This window comes from Bufo bufo, chromosome 6 (genome assembly GCF_905171765.1).
Source record: "Bufo bufo chromosome 6, aBufBuf1.1, whole genome shotgun sequence".
Lineage (NCBI taxonomy): Eukaryota > Metazoa > Chordata > Amphibia > Anura > Bufonidae > Bufo > Bufo bufo.
Genome location: NC_053394.1, coordinates 302223692 through 302243135, shown reverse-complemented (window position 1 = coordinate 302243135; position 19444 = coordinate 302223692). Strand labels below are relative to the sequence as shown.

At 41.8% G+C, this 19444-nt stretch overlaps 1 protein-coding gene across 1 annotated transcript in view; it reads left to right on the top strand.

Moving 5' to 3' along the window:
• Positions 1–19444, top strand: part of ERBB2 (erb-b2 receptor tyrosine kinase 2) — a 103061-nt gene that overhangs the window by 78774 nt on the left and 4843 nt on the right. Inside the window, exons 10-26 of the mRNA XM_040434745.1 lie at positions 71–141; positions 487–577; positions 2704–2903; positions 3119–3251; positions 3329–3419; positions 3515–3672; positions 4492–4539; positions 4624–4762; positions 4848–4970; positions 5054–5152; positions 6916–7101; positions 8703–8858; positions 11748–11823; positions 16466–16612; positions 16704–16801; positions 16879–17055; positions 18951–19227. Of these exons, the coding sequence (XP_040290679.1) occupies positions 71–141; positions 487–577; positions 2704–2903; positions 3119–3251; positions 3329–3419; positions 3515–3672; positions 4492–4539; positions 4624–4762; positions 4848–4970; positions 5054–5152; positions 6916–7101; positions 8703–8858; positions 11748–11823; positions 16466–16612; positions 16704–16801; positions 16879–17055; positions 18951–19227 (2270 nt within the window). The remainder of the gene's footprint in view (positions 1–70; positions 142–486; positions 578–2703; positions 2904–3118; positions 3252–3328; positions 3420–3514; positions 3673–4491; positions 4540–4623; positions 4763–4847; positions 4971–5053; positions 5153–6915; positions 7102–8702; positions 8859–11747; positions 11824–16465; positions 16613–16703; positions 16802–16878; positions 17056–18950; positions 19228–19444) is intronic.

The following is a 19444-nucleotide window of genomic DNA, read 5'->3' as shown; positions in this document are numbered from 1 at the left end:
TGTATAGAGCAGAATTGCACTCCTGCCAAAGAATGTCCATTTCAATTAACAGATTACATTGATGTTACAGGACTTCAGATAACACCACTCAGCTGACTGTGGAGGACTTGGAAGTCTTCAGGACCCTTGAGGAAATTATAGGTACCTGATTTGAATTTGGTTTTTATGGGACTTCTAGGAGGCAAGAGATTTCAATGACTGGAATTGCATTAACTGTACAGAATATCGCAGACCAGAAAAAAAAAAATCTAATTAAATTTAGCAACATTTTTATCCGGGTTCCCTTAGTAATAGTTCTTCTTTAGGACTTGTGCACATGGTTTTACGATTTACTACAAATGGCAATTTATAAGAAGCCAGAATACGGCACCTCTTCTCCAACATTGTGCCCTCCTGTGCGCCAATTATTATTATTTCTATTATGTGTGATAAGCTGGAAATCTATATCCGTGAAGTTGTTCCTTCATGCTGTCTTTTATGATGCAGGCTATATATACATTGACATGTGGTCTGATGAGCTGAATAGTCTTCAAGTGTTTGAGAACTTGCGTCTCATTCGGGGCAGGCTGCTATATAAGTAAGTATATTACATTGAATTCTGAACAAATGTATGCGTTACTGAGGGGATTCCAGTTTACATTGGCACAGTTAGTAAACTGGTTCATTCCTCCTCCTGTTCCAAAACTTTGCAACATTAGCAGGTAGCAGGTAGGGGGAAACAGCCTAGATATTAAGTAGACCTTTTGTTCTACAGGGTAGGTATGGTATTGGGGAAGTAATACAAATGCCAGCTCTCTTGTCCATTGATTAAGGTTGTTGAGTTGTTAGCTAGCACCAGCATAGGGGCCGAAGTTTGACTTTTAGCTATGGGATTGCCACACTGTATGAATGAATACTATATTTAATAATAGGACTGCAGAACTTTCCACTAGTCACAGTTCATAATGTAAGCAAAACTGTCTCCTGTATATCCAATCAGATGCTTCTTCCTTTATATAGACACTTTTCCAGAAAACTACACTGCTCAAAAAAATAAAGGGAACACAAAAATAACACATCCTAGATCTGAGTTAATTAAATATTCTTCTGAAATACTTTGTTCTTTACATAGTTGAATGTGCTGACAACAAAATCACACAAAAATTAAAAAATGGAAATCAAATTTTTCAACCCATGGAGGTCTGGATTTGGAGTCACCCTCAAAATTAAAGTGGAAAAACACACTACAGGCTGATCCAACTTTGATGTAATGTCCTTAAAACAAATCAAAATGAGGCTCAGTAGTGTGTGTGGCCTCCACGTGCCTGTATGACCTCCCTACAACGCCTGTGCATGCTCCTGATGAGGTGGCGGACGGTCTCCTGAGGGATCTCCTCCCAGACCTGGACTAAAGCATCTGCCAACTCCTGGACAGTCTGTGGTGCAACGTGACGTTGGTGGATAGAGCGAGACATGATGTCCCAGATGTGCTCAATTGGATTCAGTTCTGGGGAACGGGCGGGCCAGTCCATAGCATCAATGCCTTCGTCTTGCAGGAACTGCTGACACACTCCAGCCACATGAGGTCTAGCATTGTCTTGCATTAGGAGGAACCCAGGGCCAACCGCACCAGCATATGGTCTCACAAGGGGTCTGAGGATCTCATCTCGGTACCTAATGGCAGTCAGGCTACCTCTGGCGAGCACATGGAGGGCTGTGCGGCCCTCCAAAGAAATGCCACCCCACACCATTACTGACCCAATGCCAAACCGGTCATGCTAGAGGATGTTGCAGGCAGCAGAACGTTCTCCACGGCGTCTCCAGACTCTGTCACGTCTGTCACATGTGCTCAGTGTGAACCTGCTTTTATCTGTGAAGAGCACAGGGCGCCAGTGGCGAATTTGCCAATCTTGGTGTTCTCTGGTAAATGCCAAACGTCCTGCACAGTGTTGGGCTGTAAGCACAACCCCCACCTGTGGACGTCGGGCCCTCATATCACCCTCATGGAGTCTGTTTCTGACCCTTTGAGCAGACACATGCACATTTGTGGCCTGTTGGAGGTCATTTTGCAGGGCTCTGGCAGTGCTCCTCCTGTTCCTCCTTGCACTAAGGCGGAGGTAGCGGTCCTGCTGCTGGGTTGTTGCCCTCCTACGGCCTCCTTCACGTCTCCTGATGTACTGGCCTGTCTCCTAGTAGCGCCTCCATGCTCTGGACACTACGCTGACAGACACAGCAAACCTTCTTGCCACAGCTCGCATTGATGTGCCATCCTGGATAAGCTGCACTACCTGAGCCACTTGTGTGGGTTGTAGACTCCGTCTCATGCTACCACTAGAATGAAAGCACCGCCAGCATTCAAAAGTGACCAAAACATCAGCCAGGAAGCATAGGAACTGAGAAGTGGCCTGTGGTCACCACCTGCAGAACCACTCCTTTATTGGGGGTGTCTTGCTAATTGCCTATAATTTCCACCTGTTGTCTATCCCATTTGCACAACAGCATGTGAAATTGATTGTCACTCAGTGTTGCTTCCTAAGTGGACAGTTTGATTTCACAGAAATGTGATTGACTTGGAGTTACATTGTGTTGTTTAAGTGTTCCCTTTATTTTTTTGAGCAGTGTACTTCCTTCAGTACAATACAACATCACGGGTCTTCTCAAGGTGCAATACACTGTACTAAATAGTGCACATTATCAAATATTACATCTTGAACTCCTTTGCAGTGGAGCATATTCTCTGGTCATCCGCAATCTTTCCATCTCGTCTCTCGGATTGCGGTCTTTGAAAGAAATCAGCAGTGGAATTGTACTGATAGAGGGGAACTCTAACCTCTGCTTCTTGGACACAGTCCCATGGACAAAAATATTCAGGAATTCCAGACAGACTATTCTGCAGACCGGCAATGAGCCACAAACTACGTGTGGTAAGTAGTGATACAGACAAGAGGACCAATTAACTAAAGTGGCCCAGGCCACGGTTGTCTTTCACATGCTCAACATTCAATGTAGGTCCCTCCTACATTGCTTCTAACATTATGGTGCTTGTGGTCAACCAGAGATACGTAGTGTGGTACCTATGATCTTGAGTGGCACCATATCTTTGTAAATATTGATGTAATATTTTCTTGTATTTTTTTAGAGGAAGAGGGCCATGTATGTTTTCATCTTTGTGCCAATGCGGAGTGCTGGGGCAGTGAAGCATCCCAGTGTATGCAGTGTGATGGTTTGGTACGTGGGCTTGACTGTGTGGATTCTTGCAATGTTGAGGAGGGGTGAGTACTGATGTTCAGGATCACTCTGAAATGATATCTAATAAACCATTTAATATATCAACTGTTTCTCTTTTCAGGGATCCAAGAGAAATTATCAATGGAAGCCAATGTATAGCATGTCACCCAGAGTGCATGCCTCGGAATGCATCGAATACATGCTTTGGCCCAGTGGGTGCATCCTATTTCATATATTACATACATTTCACAGTATAATGGATGCTCTTAGACATCATAACTTAAGACCTTCCTTTTTTTTCTTGCAGTTAGCAGATCAGTGTGTGCAATGTGCACATTACAAAGATGGGGCCACTTGTGTTAATCAGTGTCCAAGTGGGAAAAAAGTTGACTCCTACGTGCCCATTTGGAAGTATGCAGATAAAGATGGCATCTGCCAGCTGTGTCCTGTTAACTGCTCCCATTCGTAAGTGAAGCATTTGTCTACATTCACAATGGCTGCAGGAAAAACATGTACGATTCATTTATAGATTTGGGGTAATGATCTTGAGTGTGGTTTCATCCTAAAGATGGTATGACAGGTCCAAAAGAGCAGTAGAACAGAACTCTGCATTCTGGCTCAAAGAGGGAGGTCACACTCTGCAATGTCTATATTCACTATTCAAGCATATGAACAGGGTGTGATTCATGGACCCCAAGAATTTCATGGGAAAATAATTTCAGGTACAGTGGGAAAATGTTGCCTTTGCATCCATGTGAAGCATTAGCAAATCCAATAAGGCTGCAAGTGAATAGAAATCCTTGTTAGAACTGTTTCTGTTATCAGCAGTTAAACAAGTTGAGAAAACAAAGATAAAAAGTTGGCAGCTTGTCCACAGCTTTATGTACTTAAAAGGGTTGCATGAGATTGGAAAAAAAAAGGCCTGTTTTCCAGAAATAGCGCCATTCTATGGGCTGCGTACAGTATCACGGCTTAGCCAAATTATATTCTATAAACAAAGAATATCTAAATAGAGAAGTGCAATTATTCCTTATGTTGAGGGAGAGTGCTCTTCATTCTTACACTGTGGACATAATATGATAATCAATATATTTATTAAAACTTATGCAACGGAGGAGTGGAGCAGTTTCTAATAGCAACCAGTCCTACTGCAGATCTGTAACTGGATAAAGTTATCTGATAGGTTGCTAAGAGCGACTGCTCCTTTGCGGTTTTGATGTATCTCCTACAAAGTCTCTGAACAATGGTCACTTTTGTGACAAAAATGTCTGTATGTCATGACAGGTGTGATAAACAAGACGAGAAGGGGTGCCCCATCATTGTGAATAATAGGTGAGTGCCTGTGTAGTGTATGATTTAGCGGATTTTCCTTGGGTCCATGTGTGTTACGTTTTTTACTATTACTTTCCTCTACAGTCAAACCTATATGATAGTGGCAGTGGTAGGCAGCGTCTTACTCCTGGTCACATGTGCAGTGGTCCTTGTGTTGTACATCAGACGAAGGAAGCAGTTGAAGAAGAAACACACCTTAAAGCGCATACTTCAGGAACATGAGGTGAGAGGGGTTAGGTCACGGCGTGAAATGATGAAAGTGAGTGTTAGACGAGGCTTTCTTCTCACTCACTTTACTCTTCATCTAGTTGGTGGAACCTTTGACTCCCAGTGGAGCAATGCCTAACCAGGCTCAGATGAGGATCCTCAAGGAAACAGAGTTGAAGAAGATGAAGATTTTGGGGTCCGGTGCATTCGGCACTGTGTATAAGGTAGGGACATTTATTTTGATAGGACAACAATTGTGACCTATTCTTGGAACATGGATCTCTATCTCACATGATATATGTTTCAGGGCATATGGATCCCAGATGGAGAGAATGTAAAAATCCAGGTGGCAATCAAGGTATTGCGAGAGAACACATCTCCAAAAGCAAACAAGGAAATCCTGGATGTGAGTACTACAAAATTGTATATATGTAGGGCCGCATGTAGAATGATGTATTACACCTTATTTCTACTGCAAAACTAAAGCAGATAACTTAAAGGAGAACTAAATCTAAGTATAAGAATTGTTACACACAGTGTTTTGGGAAATCTGCCATATCAGTTTTTGATGCCGTTTTTTTAGCTAAAGCCAGAAATGGATCCACCAGGAAGGCTATATGTCCATCCTTTATATTTTCTATTCCGTGAGAATCCACCTACCTCTGGCTTTAGCAAAAAAATAGAAAACTACCTGAAAAACTCTCAGTGTAAATTTCCAGGGCTCACATACGCTGCTGTGGTCAATCACTGGCTTTGGCACTGACATGTCCCCAAATAGTACACGACCCAGCAGTAAAGTGCCAACTCAGTAAACCTTAGCTTATCTTGCACAGTTAGTACAGTGGTCATATTAATGCATTTCCTCACTGTGTTTCAGATCTTCACAGATTTCTATTTACTGTCAGTAAACGAGAATTTATCTAATGCCCTGTTCCTACGTTCATAACCTGTAGAAGAAGAAATCTGTATGGAAAGATGAAGGACCTGTCACCACAAAATGCAATCTGCAGGCAGTATGGTATAGAACAGGAGATGAGCTGAGCAGATTGATATATAGTTTTATGGGAAAAGATTCAGTATAATTGTAATTTATACATTTAAGTCTCTGCTTTTTCTATACTCAAGACCACACCTCCATGTACATCTATCAGTGACTGACAGCTATCTCTGTATACACATGTACATGGAGAATGCTGTCATTAATAACAACTCCCCGTGTACAACTGAAGTCAGAAAAAGCAGATATTTAATGGGATTCTCCAGGATTTTCATATTGATGGTCTATCCTCAGGATAAGGCATCAATATGACACCCGGCACACACACCAATCAACCGTTTGAGAAAGCTGTGGCAATTACTGGAGCTCCGGTGAGCACTGCAGCCTCCTTACAGCTTTTATAAGCACAGGGATGTCTGTTAGATTGCGGCTGTGCTTGGTATTACAGCTCAGCCCCATTTACTTGAATGGGCCTGAGCTGCACCTAGGCCACGTGCCTGATAAAGCACTCACGGAGCTCCACAGCCTCTTTATACAGCTGATCGGCGGTGAGAGCCAGAATAATTTGATATTGATGACATATACTGAGGATAGGCCATCAATATCCCAGACAACCCCTTCACGAAACGATATATCAATCTGCTCAGCTCCTCCTGCTCTATATCATGCGGCCTGTAGATTGCACTGCATTTTGTGGTGACAGGTTGAGACAGCATGTTCACGATTGTCTCAGATTCTGCAAGAAAAAGACAGAGATTATCCCTATTTAATAATAATGGGCTTAATCAACTTGCAGATCCTCCATTTCAGAAATGCCAGTTTCAGCCTTGGATTCTTGCTTTGGATTCTTCAGTTGCAGAGTCTATTCACCAATATAGAAGCAAAGCATCAGGGCAATGGAGAGATTAGTGCTTCTGGTTTGTTTAGCTCAGAGAGGTTGTCGAAGCTGGAGACAATTGGTGCAAACTCTCAGCTGTGTAGAGTGTTGGGTCAATTTATTTTCAGCCTTTTAGTGTATAAAAGTCATTTATATTAAAGAGTTGTACAACTGAAGAAAGTTAAGGATGTACAAAATCAGATGACAAATTCAACTCTGATATATCTGTATGTAAATGCATAACATACTGTAGCAGCATATAAACCATAAGACATTGCTCTGTTACTTCTTCCAGGAAGCATATGTGATGGCAGGGGTGGCTAGTCCGTACGTGTGCCGTCTGCTGGGGATCTGTCTGACCACCACAGTACAACTGGTTACTCAGCTCATGCCATATGGCTGTCTGCTGGAATATGCACGAGAAAATAAGGATCGTATTCACTCAAGAGATCTTCTCAACTGGTGTGTCCAAATTGCCAAGGTATGCTATTATCTACTAGCCAGAGCCGGCATTACCACCAGCAAGGTTAGGCGAATGGCAAGGCCCACTGGAGGGGACAATGCTCAGCCTAAGGGCTCATGCACACCAACGTATTTTCTTTCCGTGTTCATTCTGTTTTTTTTACGGACCGTATACGGAACCATTACATTCAATGGGTCAGCAAAAAAAACGGAAGGTACTCCGTGTGCATTCCGTTTCCGTATGTCAGTATTTCCGTTCCGCAAAAAAATAGAACATGTCCTATTATTGTCCGCTTTACAGACAAGAATAGTACTGTTCTATTTGGGGCCAGCTGTTCCCTTCGGCAAAATACGGAATGTACACGGACGTCATCCGCATTTTTTGCGGACCGCAAAATACATACGTTCGTGTGCATGAGCGCTTACTTATGATCTGCTGTATGGGAGGCAGAAACACTAACAGTGAGCTATAAGTGTGCTGTAAGCTGCACTGTTGTCTATGAAAGCATTTTCTCTACCTAAAAACTACAGTAATATTCTTCACAGGTTTACTGGTAAATACAAATACTGTATATTGCTATATGGCAGTATATTATAGGTAGAAAAAAGATTTGACATTTCTGTGGATGGCAAAATGGTACTTAAAAAACTACAGCTTGTATCACACAAAACAAGACCTTATACAGCTGTGTCGATGTAAAAATAAAGTTATGGCCATTAGTGTGGGAAAGATAGAAAAATTAAAATCTTATGGTTATCGAAACAAGCGCTGCACTAACATTTACGTCACCTATGACTTCCGTGCTCCTATGGTGGGCTTTCTTTGGAGGTAGAAATGGGAGGAAATATATTTGTAAGGGCTCATGTATTTTGCGGTCCGCGAAACATGGATCCGCAAAAAATACGGATGACGTCCATGTGACATTTTTTTGCGGATACATTGTAACAATGCCTATCCTTGTCCGCAAAACAGACAAGAATAGGACATGTTTTATTTTTTGGCGGAACAGACATGTGGACATACAGAAACGGAATAAACACGGAGTAACTTCCGTTTTTTTGCAGACCCATTGAAATTAATGGTTCCGCATACGGTCCGTAAAAAAAAAAACTGAACGGCCACAGAAAGTAAATACGTTCATGTGCATAAGCCCTAACTCTTAGACCTCATGCACACGACTCTATGTATTTTGCGGTCTGCAAACCGTATTTTTTGCAGACTCATTAAAATGAATAGGCTAGTGACCACATTTTGTGGGCCGGAATAGGACATGTTCTATAATTTTTGGAACGGAGATATGGATGCGGACAGTACACGGACAGTATCCATATTTTGGGGTTCCGCAGTTTGCAGACCACAAAATACATACTTTTAAGTGCATGAGGCCTTACAAAAAAAAACACATAATAAAAGGCAAAAGTGATGACAAAAACATCACTGGAGCCATTAATGATGTATACTGGGTGGATGACAGACCTGGAGGCATAAGGAGACCACTGTGACACGTAAATCTGGAGCCAGCCCTGCTCTAAACTGAACATGTACAGGTCCCATGCCATCGTCTTCATCTAAAATACACTAATGTGCCACTGACTGTTACATTTGTTTGCTAATCTAAGGGGATGACATATCTAGAGGACATCCGCTTAGTGCACAGGGATCTGGCTGCAAGGAATGTTCTGGTGAGAAACCCAACTCATGTAAAGATCACAGACTTCGGACTTGCAAGATTACTGGATGTGGATGAAACAGAATATCATGCAGATGGAGGAAAGGTAACAAGCTGCAATGTCTAATATCTTCATAAAACATGTTCTAGACTTACAGCCATCACTTACAAACTCTACACACTGCAGACTGTAAGCTCAGAGAACGGCTGTGCTGATCAACATACCAAGAAAATGAGGCATCACAGGGCCCTTTTTGTCATGATCATTGAAGGTCCCAGCAATCTGATCCTCACCGATCTAATAACTATCCCTTATCCTGTGAATAGGGAATAACTTAACCACTTCCCATTTACTATAAACGTCCTTGGGCAGTCGGTTTTTCTCTGAATGGACATTCTGGAATGTCTTTTCAGAGATGGCATCTGCACGCTAATCGTGCAGCTGCCGAGCGGGGGGCCTGCTGTCAGTGACAGCAGGACACCCCAGAGAGAAGGCAGGGACAGTTTCTGTATTTCCCTGCCTTCTAGATCGCTATGCCACTTCCTGTCCCGGCCTGGTGGTCATGTGACAGCCGAGGCTGGGGGAGTGCTGAAGCTGACGGGTCTTCCATAGACCACGATCAGCCCTGCACTGAGGCTGTACAGCGCAGTATTATGCTGTACAGACTCTCTGGGGGGTGTATTTCCCCTGTAACTGGGGCTACTATGTCAATAGTAAAAAAAAAAAAATGAAGTTAAATGTCCCCCAGAGGTCTTGTATGACCTTATAGGGGACACAAAGTGTAAAATAAAAAAGTTTCACATTTAAAAAATAAAAATTCCACCCAAATCCATTATTTAAAAAATGTTAAATAGAATAAAAAACTAAAATAGACATATTTGGTATCACTGCGTCCGCAACGACCAGCTCTATAATATCATATGATCTACCCCATCAGGTAAACACTGTAAAACAAAAGTAAACATTACGCCAAAACAGATTTTTTAGCTCACCTCCCAAAAAACATAATGTATGAAAAAAATATGGCTCTAAGAAAATTGCAATACAAAAACATGATTTATTTTCTAAAAATGCTTTTATTGTGTAAAACAAATAAAAAATAGACATATTTTGTATTGCAGCGTCCGTAACAATTGGCTCTATAAAAATATCACATGATCTACCCCATCAAGTGAACGGTGTAAAAAAAAAAATATGCCAAAACTGCTTTTTTTTTGTCACCTCACCTCACAAAAAACATAGTATCAATCAATCAATCAATAAATCAAAAAGTGGTATGTACTCTAAAAAGGTAGCAATGATAACGTCACCTTGTCCCGCAAAAAAACAAAAACAAGCCCTCACACAAGACTATAGCCAGTAAAATGAAAAAAATATGGCTGTAAGAAAATGCCAATGCAAAAACATTCATTTTTTTTCTAAAAATGTTTTTATTGTGTAAAACGTAAAAAAAAAATAATACTTGGTATTGACGCGTCCGTAATGACCGGATCTATAAAAATATCACATGATCTACCCCATTAAGTAAACGATATAAAAAAATAATATCGAAAAATGACACCAAACAGTTTTTGTGTGACTTCACCTCCCAAAAAATTTGATAAAAAGCAACCAGAAAGCCAAATGTACCCCAAAATGGTGCTAATAAAAACTACAGCTTTTCCCGCACAAAATAAGCCCTCACGCAGGTCATTCAACAAATTTTTTAAAAAAGTTATCGCTCTTAAAAACCCTGACAGAAAACTCCATGTTAGAAACTCCAGATGCCGCTCCCTCCCATCTGAGCCCTGGCGTATACCCAAATAACAGTTTACGATCACAGTTGGGGTGTTACTGTATTCAGGAGAAAGTGGGTAGCAAATTGTGGGGGATATTCTCCTGTTATCTTTTGTGAAAAAGAAAGTTTTAGCCTAAAGCACTATTTTCTTGTAAAATAAAATAAAAATATTTTTTCATTTTCACACCCAAGTATTAAAAATTCTATGAAACACCTGTTGAGTGAAGTGCTTGCTACACTCCTTAAAAATTCCATGGGTGGTGTAGTTTACAAAATGTCACTTTATGGGGGTTTTGATTGTGGGGTTACCTCAGGGCCTCTTTAAATGCAACATGGTGCCCAAAGACCATTCCAGAAAAATTTTGCCCTCCTTGCCTTCTGTGCCCTGTCATGTGCCCAAACAGCGGTATACGACAACATATGGGGTGTTTATGCAAACTGCAGAATCAGGGTAATAAATATTGAGGTTTGTTTTGTTGTTAACCCTTGCTGTGTTCAAGGAAAAAATTTATCAAAATGGAAAATCTGCAAAAAAGTGAAATTTTGAAATTTCACCTCTTTTTAGCTTTAATTCCAATGGAATACCTAAAGGGTTAACAACATTTCTAAAACCAGTTTTGAATAGTTTGAGGGGTGTCGTTTCTAAAATGGGGTCATTTATGGGTTGGTTCTATTATGTAAGCCCCACAAAGTGACTTCAGAACTGAACTGGTCCTTAAAAAAGTTGATTTTGGAAATTTTCCAAAAAATTTCAAAAATTGTTTCAAAAATTCTGAACCTTTTAACATCCTAAAAGAATAAAATTATATTACTAAAATAATGCCAACATAAAGTAGACATATGGGGAATGTTAATTAATGAATATTTTATGAGGCATCACTATCTGTCTTAAAAGCAGAGAGATTCAAATTTGGAAAACTGTGAATTTTTTCAAATTTTCGTTAACTTTTGGATTTCTTTTTATAAATAAAGGTAAAACATATTGACTCAAATTTACCATTAACACGAAGTACAATGTGTCACAAGAAAACAGTCTCTGAATGGCTTGGATAAGTAAAAACATTCTAAAGTTATTACCACATAATGTGGCACATGTCAGATTTGCAAAATTAGCCCTGGTCAGGAAGGGGGTAAATGGCCCGGTCTGGAAGTGGTTAACCAGTACACACCTTTAAAATCAGCAATGGGCTCAAACATTTCTGCATCTTGTTCTCTAGGTTCCCATTAAATGGATGGCTTTGGAATCTATTCTGCATCGGAAGTTCACCCATCAGAGTGATGTATGGAGCTATGGTGAGCAGTGCTATCTTAAATGATATTCGTGAGCATTAAGCTGGCCATACCCTTTAGATAGCTGTGGGCCGAATGCTTATTTGGCCGTTATTCATTCTAACCCTTTACACGCTCCCATCTAACAGCCGATTGTCGGGAAGGAAGTGTTCCTTCCCGACAGTCAGCAGCTCGTTCACTGAAGGAGACCAGTGCATTTACATGCAGCGATGTCCTTCACAGCATACGGACGAGGGATTGCTATTGCGATTGCTTGTGCCCATGCAGCAGCACTATTTTTGGGCAGCAGATCGCTGTTTAGACAGTACGATCTGCTGCCTAGAAACGATAATTGATGTGCCTGCACGAATGACAGGATCACCCAACAAACAAGCGTTTTGCTTGTTCATCGGGTGATCGGAGGCACATTTAGATTAGCAGATTGTCGGGAATGAGCGTTCGCCAGGAACGATAATCTGCCCAAATATCGGGCGTGTAAATCCACCTTTAGCTGCTGCCAGATACCTCCTGAGCCAAACACCTCTTGTTGAAATTCAAAAGCACAAGCCTTCTTTTCCCCGACACCTGCCATCAGAAGAGCTCGGTAGGGGCGGACTGGGGATTTAAAGTGGCCCCATGTTGTAGGCAGGACCAAATTGACAGAACAGTGCAACACAATATGTGGCCCCAGCAGATCCAAATACCACAGTGCAGCACAATATACTGCCCCAGCAGATAATCAACTAGTTTAAAAGTAGCATCAATTAAATTACTTGATAAACCATGGCCTAAGTGCATTACTTTACATTTATCAACATTAACATTCATCTGCCATGCTCCTGCTTATGCTGCCAGTTTACCTAGGTCTTTTTGTAATATGTTGCAAACAAGCTGAGTTTTAAAGATAATGTGTCATCAGAAAATGGCATATTGTTTAGATTACATTTTTTATGTTGAAGATATTTTTTCTTAGATTTTTGTTTTAATTATCCATGTCACTATATATATATATATATATATATATATATATATACAGTATCTCACAAAAGTGAGTACACCCCTCACATTTTTGTCAATATTTATTCTATCTTTTCCTTGGACAACACTGAAGATCTGACACTTTGATACAATGTAAAGTAGTCAATGTACAGCTTGTATAACAGTAAACATTTGGTGTGCCCTCAAAATAACTCAACACACAGCCATTAATGTCTAAACCACTGGCAACAAAAGTGAGTAGACCCCCAAGTGAAAATGGCCAAATTGTGCCCAATTATCCATTTTCCCTCCCCAGTGTCCTGTCACTCATTAGCGTTACAAGGTCTCAGGTGTGAATGGGGAGCAGATGTGCTAAATTTGGTGTTCTCACACTCTCTCATACTGGTCACTGGAAGTTCAACATGGCACCTCATGGCAAAGAACTCTCTGAGGATCTAAAAAAGAGAATTGTTGCTCTACAAGAAGATTGCCAACACCATGAAACTGAGCTGCAGCATGGTGGCCAAGACTATACACTGCGTGCAGAATTATTAGGCAAATGAGTATTTTGACCACATCATCCTCTTTATGCATGTTGTCTTACTCCAAGCTGTATAGGCTCGAAAGCCTACTACCAATTAAGCATATTAGGTGATGTGCATCTCTGTAATGAGAAGGGGTGTGGTCTAATGACATCAACACCCTATATTAGGTGTGCATAATTATTAGGCAACTTCCTTTTCTTTGGCAAAATGGGTCAAAAGAAGGACTTGACAGGCTCAGAAAAGTCAAAAATAGTGAGATATCTTGCAGAGGGATGCAGCACTCTTAAAATTGCAAAGCTTCTGAAGCGTGATCATCGAACAATCAAGCGTTTCATTCAAAATAGTCAACAGGGTCGCAAGAAGCGTGTGGAAAAACCAAGGCGCAAAATAACTGCCCATGAACTGAGAAAAGTCAAGCGTGCAGCTGCCAAGATGCCACTTGCCACCAGTTTGGCCATATTTCAGAGCTGCAACATCACTGGAGTGCCCAAAAGCACAAGGTGTGCAATACTCAGAGACATGGCCAAGGTAAGAAAGGCTAAAAGACGACCACCACTGAACAAGACACACAAGCTGAAACGTCAAGACTGGGCCAAGAAATATCTCAAGACTGATTTTTCTAAGGTTTTATGGACTGATAAAATGAGAGTGAGTCTTGATGGGCCAGATGGATGGGCCCGTGGCTGGATTGGTAAAGGGCAGAGAGCTCCAGTCCGACTCAGACGCCAGCAAGGTGGAGGTGGAGTACTGGTTTGGGCTGGTATCATCAAAGATTAGCTTGTGGGGCCTTTTCGGGTTGAGGATGGAGTCAAGCTCAACTCCCAGTCCTACTGCCAGTTTCTGGAAGACACCTTCTTCAAGCAGTGGTACAGGAAGAAGTCTGCATCCTTCAAGAAAAACATGATTTTCATGCAGGACAATGCTCCATCACACGCGTCCAAGTACTCCACAGCGTGGCTGGCAAGAAAGGGTATAAAAGAAGAAAATCTAATGACATGGCCTCCTTGTTCACCTGATCTGAACCCCATTGAGATACTGTGGTCCATCATCAAATGTGAGATTTACAAGGAGGGAAAACAGTACACCTCTCTGAACAGTGTCTGGGAGGCTGTGGTTGCTGCTGCACGCAATGTTGATGGTGAACAGATCAAAACACTGACAGAATCCATGGATGGCAGGCTTTTGAGTGTCCTTGCAAAGAAAGGTGGCTATATTGGTCACTGATTTGTTTTTGTTTTGTTTTTGAATGTCAGAAATGTATATTTGTGAATGTTGAGATGTTATATTGGTTTCACTGGTAAAAATAAATAATTGAAATGGGTATATATTAGTTTTTTGTTAAGTTGCCTAATAATTATGCACAGTAATAGTCACCTGCACACACAGATATCCCCCTAAAATAGCTAAAACTAAAAACAAACTAAAAACTACTTCCAAAAATATTCAGCTTTGATATTAATGAGTTTTTGGGGTTCATTGAGAACATGGTTGTTGTTCAATAATAAAATTAATTTTTAAAAAATACAACTTGCCTAATAATTCTGCACTCCCTGTACAACGGTTTAACAAGACAGGTTCCACTCAGAACAGGCCTTGCCATGGTCGACCAAAGAAGTTGAGTGCACAAGCTCAGCGTCATATCCAGAGATTGTCTTTTCAAAATAGACATATTAGTGCTGCCAGCATTGCTGCAGGGGTTAAAGGGGTGGGGGGTCAGCCAGTCAGTGCTCAGACCATACACCACACACGGCATCAAATTGGTCTGTTATCCCAGAATGAAGCCTCTTCTAAAGATGAAAGCCCACAAACTGTTTGCTGAAGACAAGCAGACTAAGGACATGGATTACTGGAACCATGTCTATGGTCTGATGAGACCAAGAAAAAAATTATTTGGTTCAGATGGTGTCAAGCGTGTGTGGCGGTAACCAGGTGAGGAGTACAAAGACAAGTGTGTCTTGCCTACAGTCAAGCATAATCGCGGGAGTGTCAAGGTTTGGTGCTGCATGGGTGCTGCCAGCTGTGGGGAACTACAGTTCAATGGGGGAACCATGAATGCCAACATGTACTGTGACATACTGAAGCAGAGCATGATCCCCTCCCTTCGGAAACTGGGCTGCAGGGCAGTATTCCAACATGATAACGACCCGAAACACACCTCCAAGACGACCACTGCCTTGCTAAAGACACTGAGGGTAAAGGTGCTGGACTGGCCAAGCATGTCTCCAGACCTAAACCCTATTGAGAATCTGTGGGGCATCCTCAAATGGAAGGTGGAGGAATGCAAGGTCTCTAACATCCACCAGCTCTGTGATGTTGTCATGGAGGAGTGGAAGAGGATTCCAGAGGCAACTCCATGCCTAAGAGAGTTAAGGCAGTGCTTGAAAATAATGGTGACACACAAAATATTCACATTTGGACACAATTTGGCCATTTTCACTCAGGGTTGTGCTCACTTTTGTTGCCAGAGCTTTAGACATTAATGGCTGTGTGTTGAGTTATTTTGAGGGCACACCAAATTTACACTGTTATACAAGCTGTACACTGACTACTTTATATTGTATCAAAGTGTCAGATCTTCAGTGTTGTCCAAGGAAAATATAGAATAAATATTTACAAAAATGTGAGGGGTGCACCCACTTTTGTGAGATACTGTATATGTAGTTTTAAATTTCGTACTAGCCACTAGGTTTAATAACATGTTGAAACATCCTGTTCTGTACAGATACCTTTCAGTAGCCCTAGCATTATCATCACAGTCGGGATTCGAATGACAGATAGTACCTCTATATATAGGTAACACAGGATCCACCATTCACAATAGGTGATGTCCCAGCTTATCTACTCTTTCCTGACCTCTGTACAGGTTACAGAACATGCCTCCAAAAAATTTCCCATAGAAGTCAATGAGGCCTCTCCAGTCTTTTATGGTCCATCTGGCTGCTCTCAAAGAACAGGAAGTCTTGTCATATTGGACCCCTGCCGATCTGATATTGATGACCTATCCTGCACTGCTCCCATTCACTTCAGTGAGAGCAGCGCTGCAGTAACCAGCTTCCTCCACTACACATTGCAACATCACCAACATCCAAATTTCCTCCTACTTCCTCAAAAAATATCAAGCGTCTGTTCATTTTCTGTTATAGGAGTTACTGTGTGGGAGCTAATGACCTTTGGAGCTAAACCTTATGATGGGATCCCTGCTCGAGAGATTCCAGATCTATTAGAGAAAGGGGAAAGACTCCCTCAACCTCCTGTATGCACCATTGATGTGTATATGATCATGGTGAAGTGTAAGTAATGGCAGTCTCCAACTTGCCGATCCATTACAAAAAATTGTTACTAATATTGTATTTCAATTTTGACAACTTGTGTTCTTACCAGGCTGGATGATAGACTCAGAGTTCCGGCCCAAGTTTCGGGAGCTAGTCACTGAGTTTTCACGCATGGCTCGAGATCCAAGTCGCTTTGTGGTCATTGAGGTATATATCTAGCGTTAGAACATATTGCAAGGTTACTTTGTATCATCCAGAGCCCTCTAACCTTCAGTGATTTGCAGGATGAAGAGCTCATGTCCCAGTCCAGCCCTTTGACTACTCAGTTCTACAGCGATTTATTGCAAGATGCAGCCATGGAGGATTTGGTGGATGCTGAGGAGTATCTAGTTCCTCACCAGGGATTTTTTGGATGTGATGAGAGTGCAGTAGAACATCGTAGTCGAATGTCATCTACACAGGTATAAGTCCGCTTTTCACTTACTATCATATTAGGTAGCTCCATAAAAGTATACTGGTCCCTCCTTTATGGTTCAGCTACTGATTATCTTAATTCTATATTATTGTCTAAATTGATTTTTCACAGTATAGTTGATCAGTTTTAGCTTTGTTTAGGGGGCAGCCCAATTAAAAGAACAATCAGCATGTTAGATTTCAACATACGCCTGTTCCCCTGGGAGATAAATACTGGCAGTGGTGCTGGGCAGCAGCTTATCCCCATCTGCCTGTGGCCAGATGTTCAACTATCTAATGTATATGTCCAACCAAAGCCATAACTGGAGGTTATGCTCCCATTTTGCATGAGCTGAATTTAAAGATCTGAAACATTTTCTACATACAAAAAAGACCCATTTCTCTCAAATATTGTTCACAAATCTGTCTAAATCTGTGTTAGTGAGCGCTTCTCCTTTGCCGAGATAATCCATCCCACCTCACAGGTGTGGCATATATAGGTGCTAATTAGACAGCATGAATATTGCACAGGTGTGCCTTAGACTTCCCACAATAAAAGACCACTCTGAAATGTGCAGTTTGATCACACAGCTCAATGCCACTGATGTCGCAACGTTTGAAGGAGCTTGCAATTGGCATGCTGACTGCAGGAATGTCTACCAGAGCTGCTGCCCGTGCAATGAATATTCATTTCTCTACCATAAGCCGTCTTCAAAGGCGTTTCAGAGAATTTGGCAGTACATCCAACAGGCCTCACAACTGCAGACCACGTATAACCACACCAGCCCAGGACCTCCACATCCGGCATGTTCACCTCCATGATCGTCTGAGACCAGCCACCCAGACAACTGCAGCAACAATCGGTTTGCATAACCAAAGAATTTCTGCACAAACTGTCAGAAACCGTCTTAGGGAAGCTCATCTGCATGCTCGTCGTCCTCATCGGGGTCTGGACCTGACTGCAGTTCGTCGTCATAACTGACTTGAGTGGGCAAATGCTCACATTCGATGGCGTCTGGCACGTTGGAGAGGTGTTCTGTTCACGGATGAGTCCCGGTTTTCACTGTTCAGGGCAGACAGCGTGTGTGGCGTTGTGTGGGTGAGCGGTTTGCTGACATGAACGTTGTGGATCGAGTGGCCCATGGTGGCGGTGGGGCTATGGTATGGGCAGGAGTATGTTATGGACAACAAGCACAGGTGCATTTTATTGATGGCATTCTGAATGCACAGAGATATCGTGACGAGATCCTGAGGCCCATTGTTGTGCCATTCATCCACGACCATCACCTCATGTTGCAGCATGATAATGCACGGCCCCATATTGCAAGGATCTGTACACAATTCCTGGAAGCTGAAAACATCCCAGTTCTTGCATGACCAGCATACTCACCGGACATGTCACCCAATGAGCATGTTGGAATGCTCTGGATCGGCGTATACTACAGCGTGTTCCAGTTCCTGCCAATATTCTGCAACTTCGCACAGCTATTGAAGAGGAGTGGACCAAGATTCTGCAGGAGGCAAATGGTGGCAGATACTGGCTGGTTTTCCGACCGCCCCTCCCCCTTCAATTGAGAGTAATGGGTCTGTTGTGTATGTAGAAAATTTTTCAGATCTTTGAGTTCAGCTCATGCAAAATGGTAGCAAAACCGAAAGTGTTGTTTTTATATTTTTGTTCAGTATGTATGTATGTGTATATATATATATATATATATATATATATATGATCGGCTAAGAAGTTTTAGCAGTAATAAATTTTCACTGGCAACAATAGGGGACACATAGGGGATTCCAAAAGTGGACAATACCTTTAAGTATAGGGGTCTAGTATATAACGCTGTGTAAGTGCCACAATTGATAAAACTAAGTTTCTTCACTGGATATTCCAACCTTTTCTCAACAGAGTCAAGCAGAGACACGGATAGACCAGATCTTAATGGATGAAACTGGCCATGTGGAACCACTTTTGTCGCTAACTTTATCACAAAAGTCAGATGCCAGCGAGTCTGATGATCTAAGTGAAGGAGATTATGTGTTTGATCCACCACATCCCAAGGAAAATAGTCTTAAACGCAGGTATTGTAAGGATCCTACATTGCTTGGAGGAAAAGACACAGTGGATGGAAGGGGGCTGGAGATAGATGGCTTCATAGCCCCAGGATCACCTACATATCCTCCAGGTACTAAAAGTATAGTAGCTACTGAATGTCTACAGCATCTTTCAGGGCTATTGTTCACTCAGAATTTTTTTTTCAAGTTTCTATTCCAGACAACACCAGCACTTCATTAAAATGGTTTACAGGATTAGAAAAAGGATCCACATTTTCCTCATATCATAAATATTGCCTCCTCTGTCCTTGGGATTTGTTTGGAATTGCACCATATGAACCTTCAAGT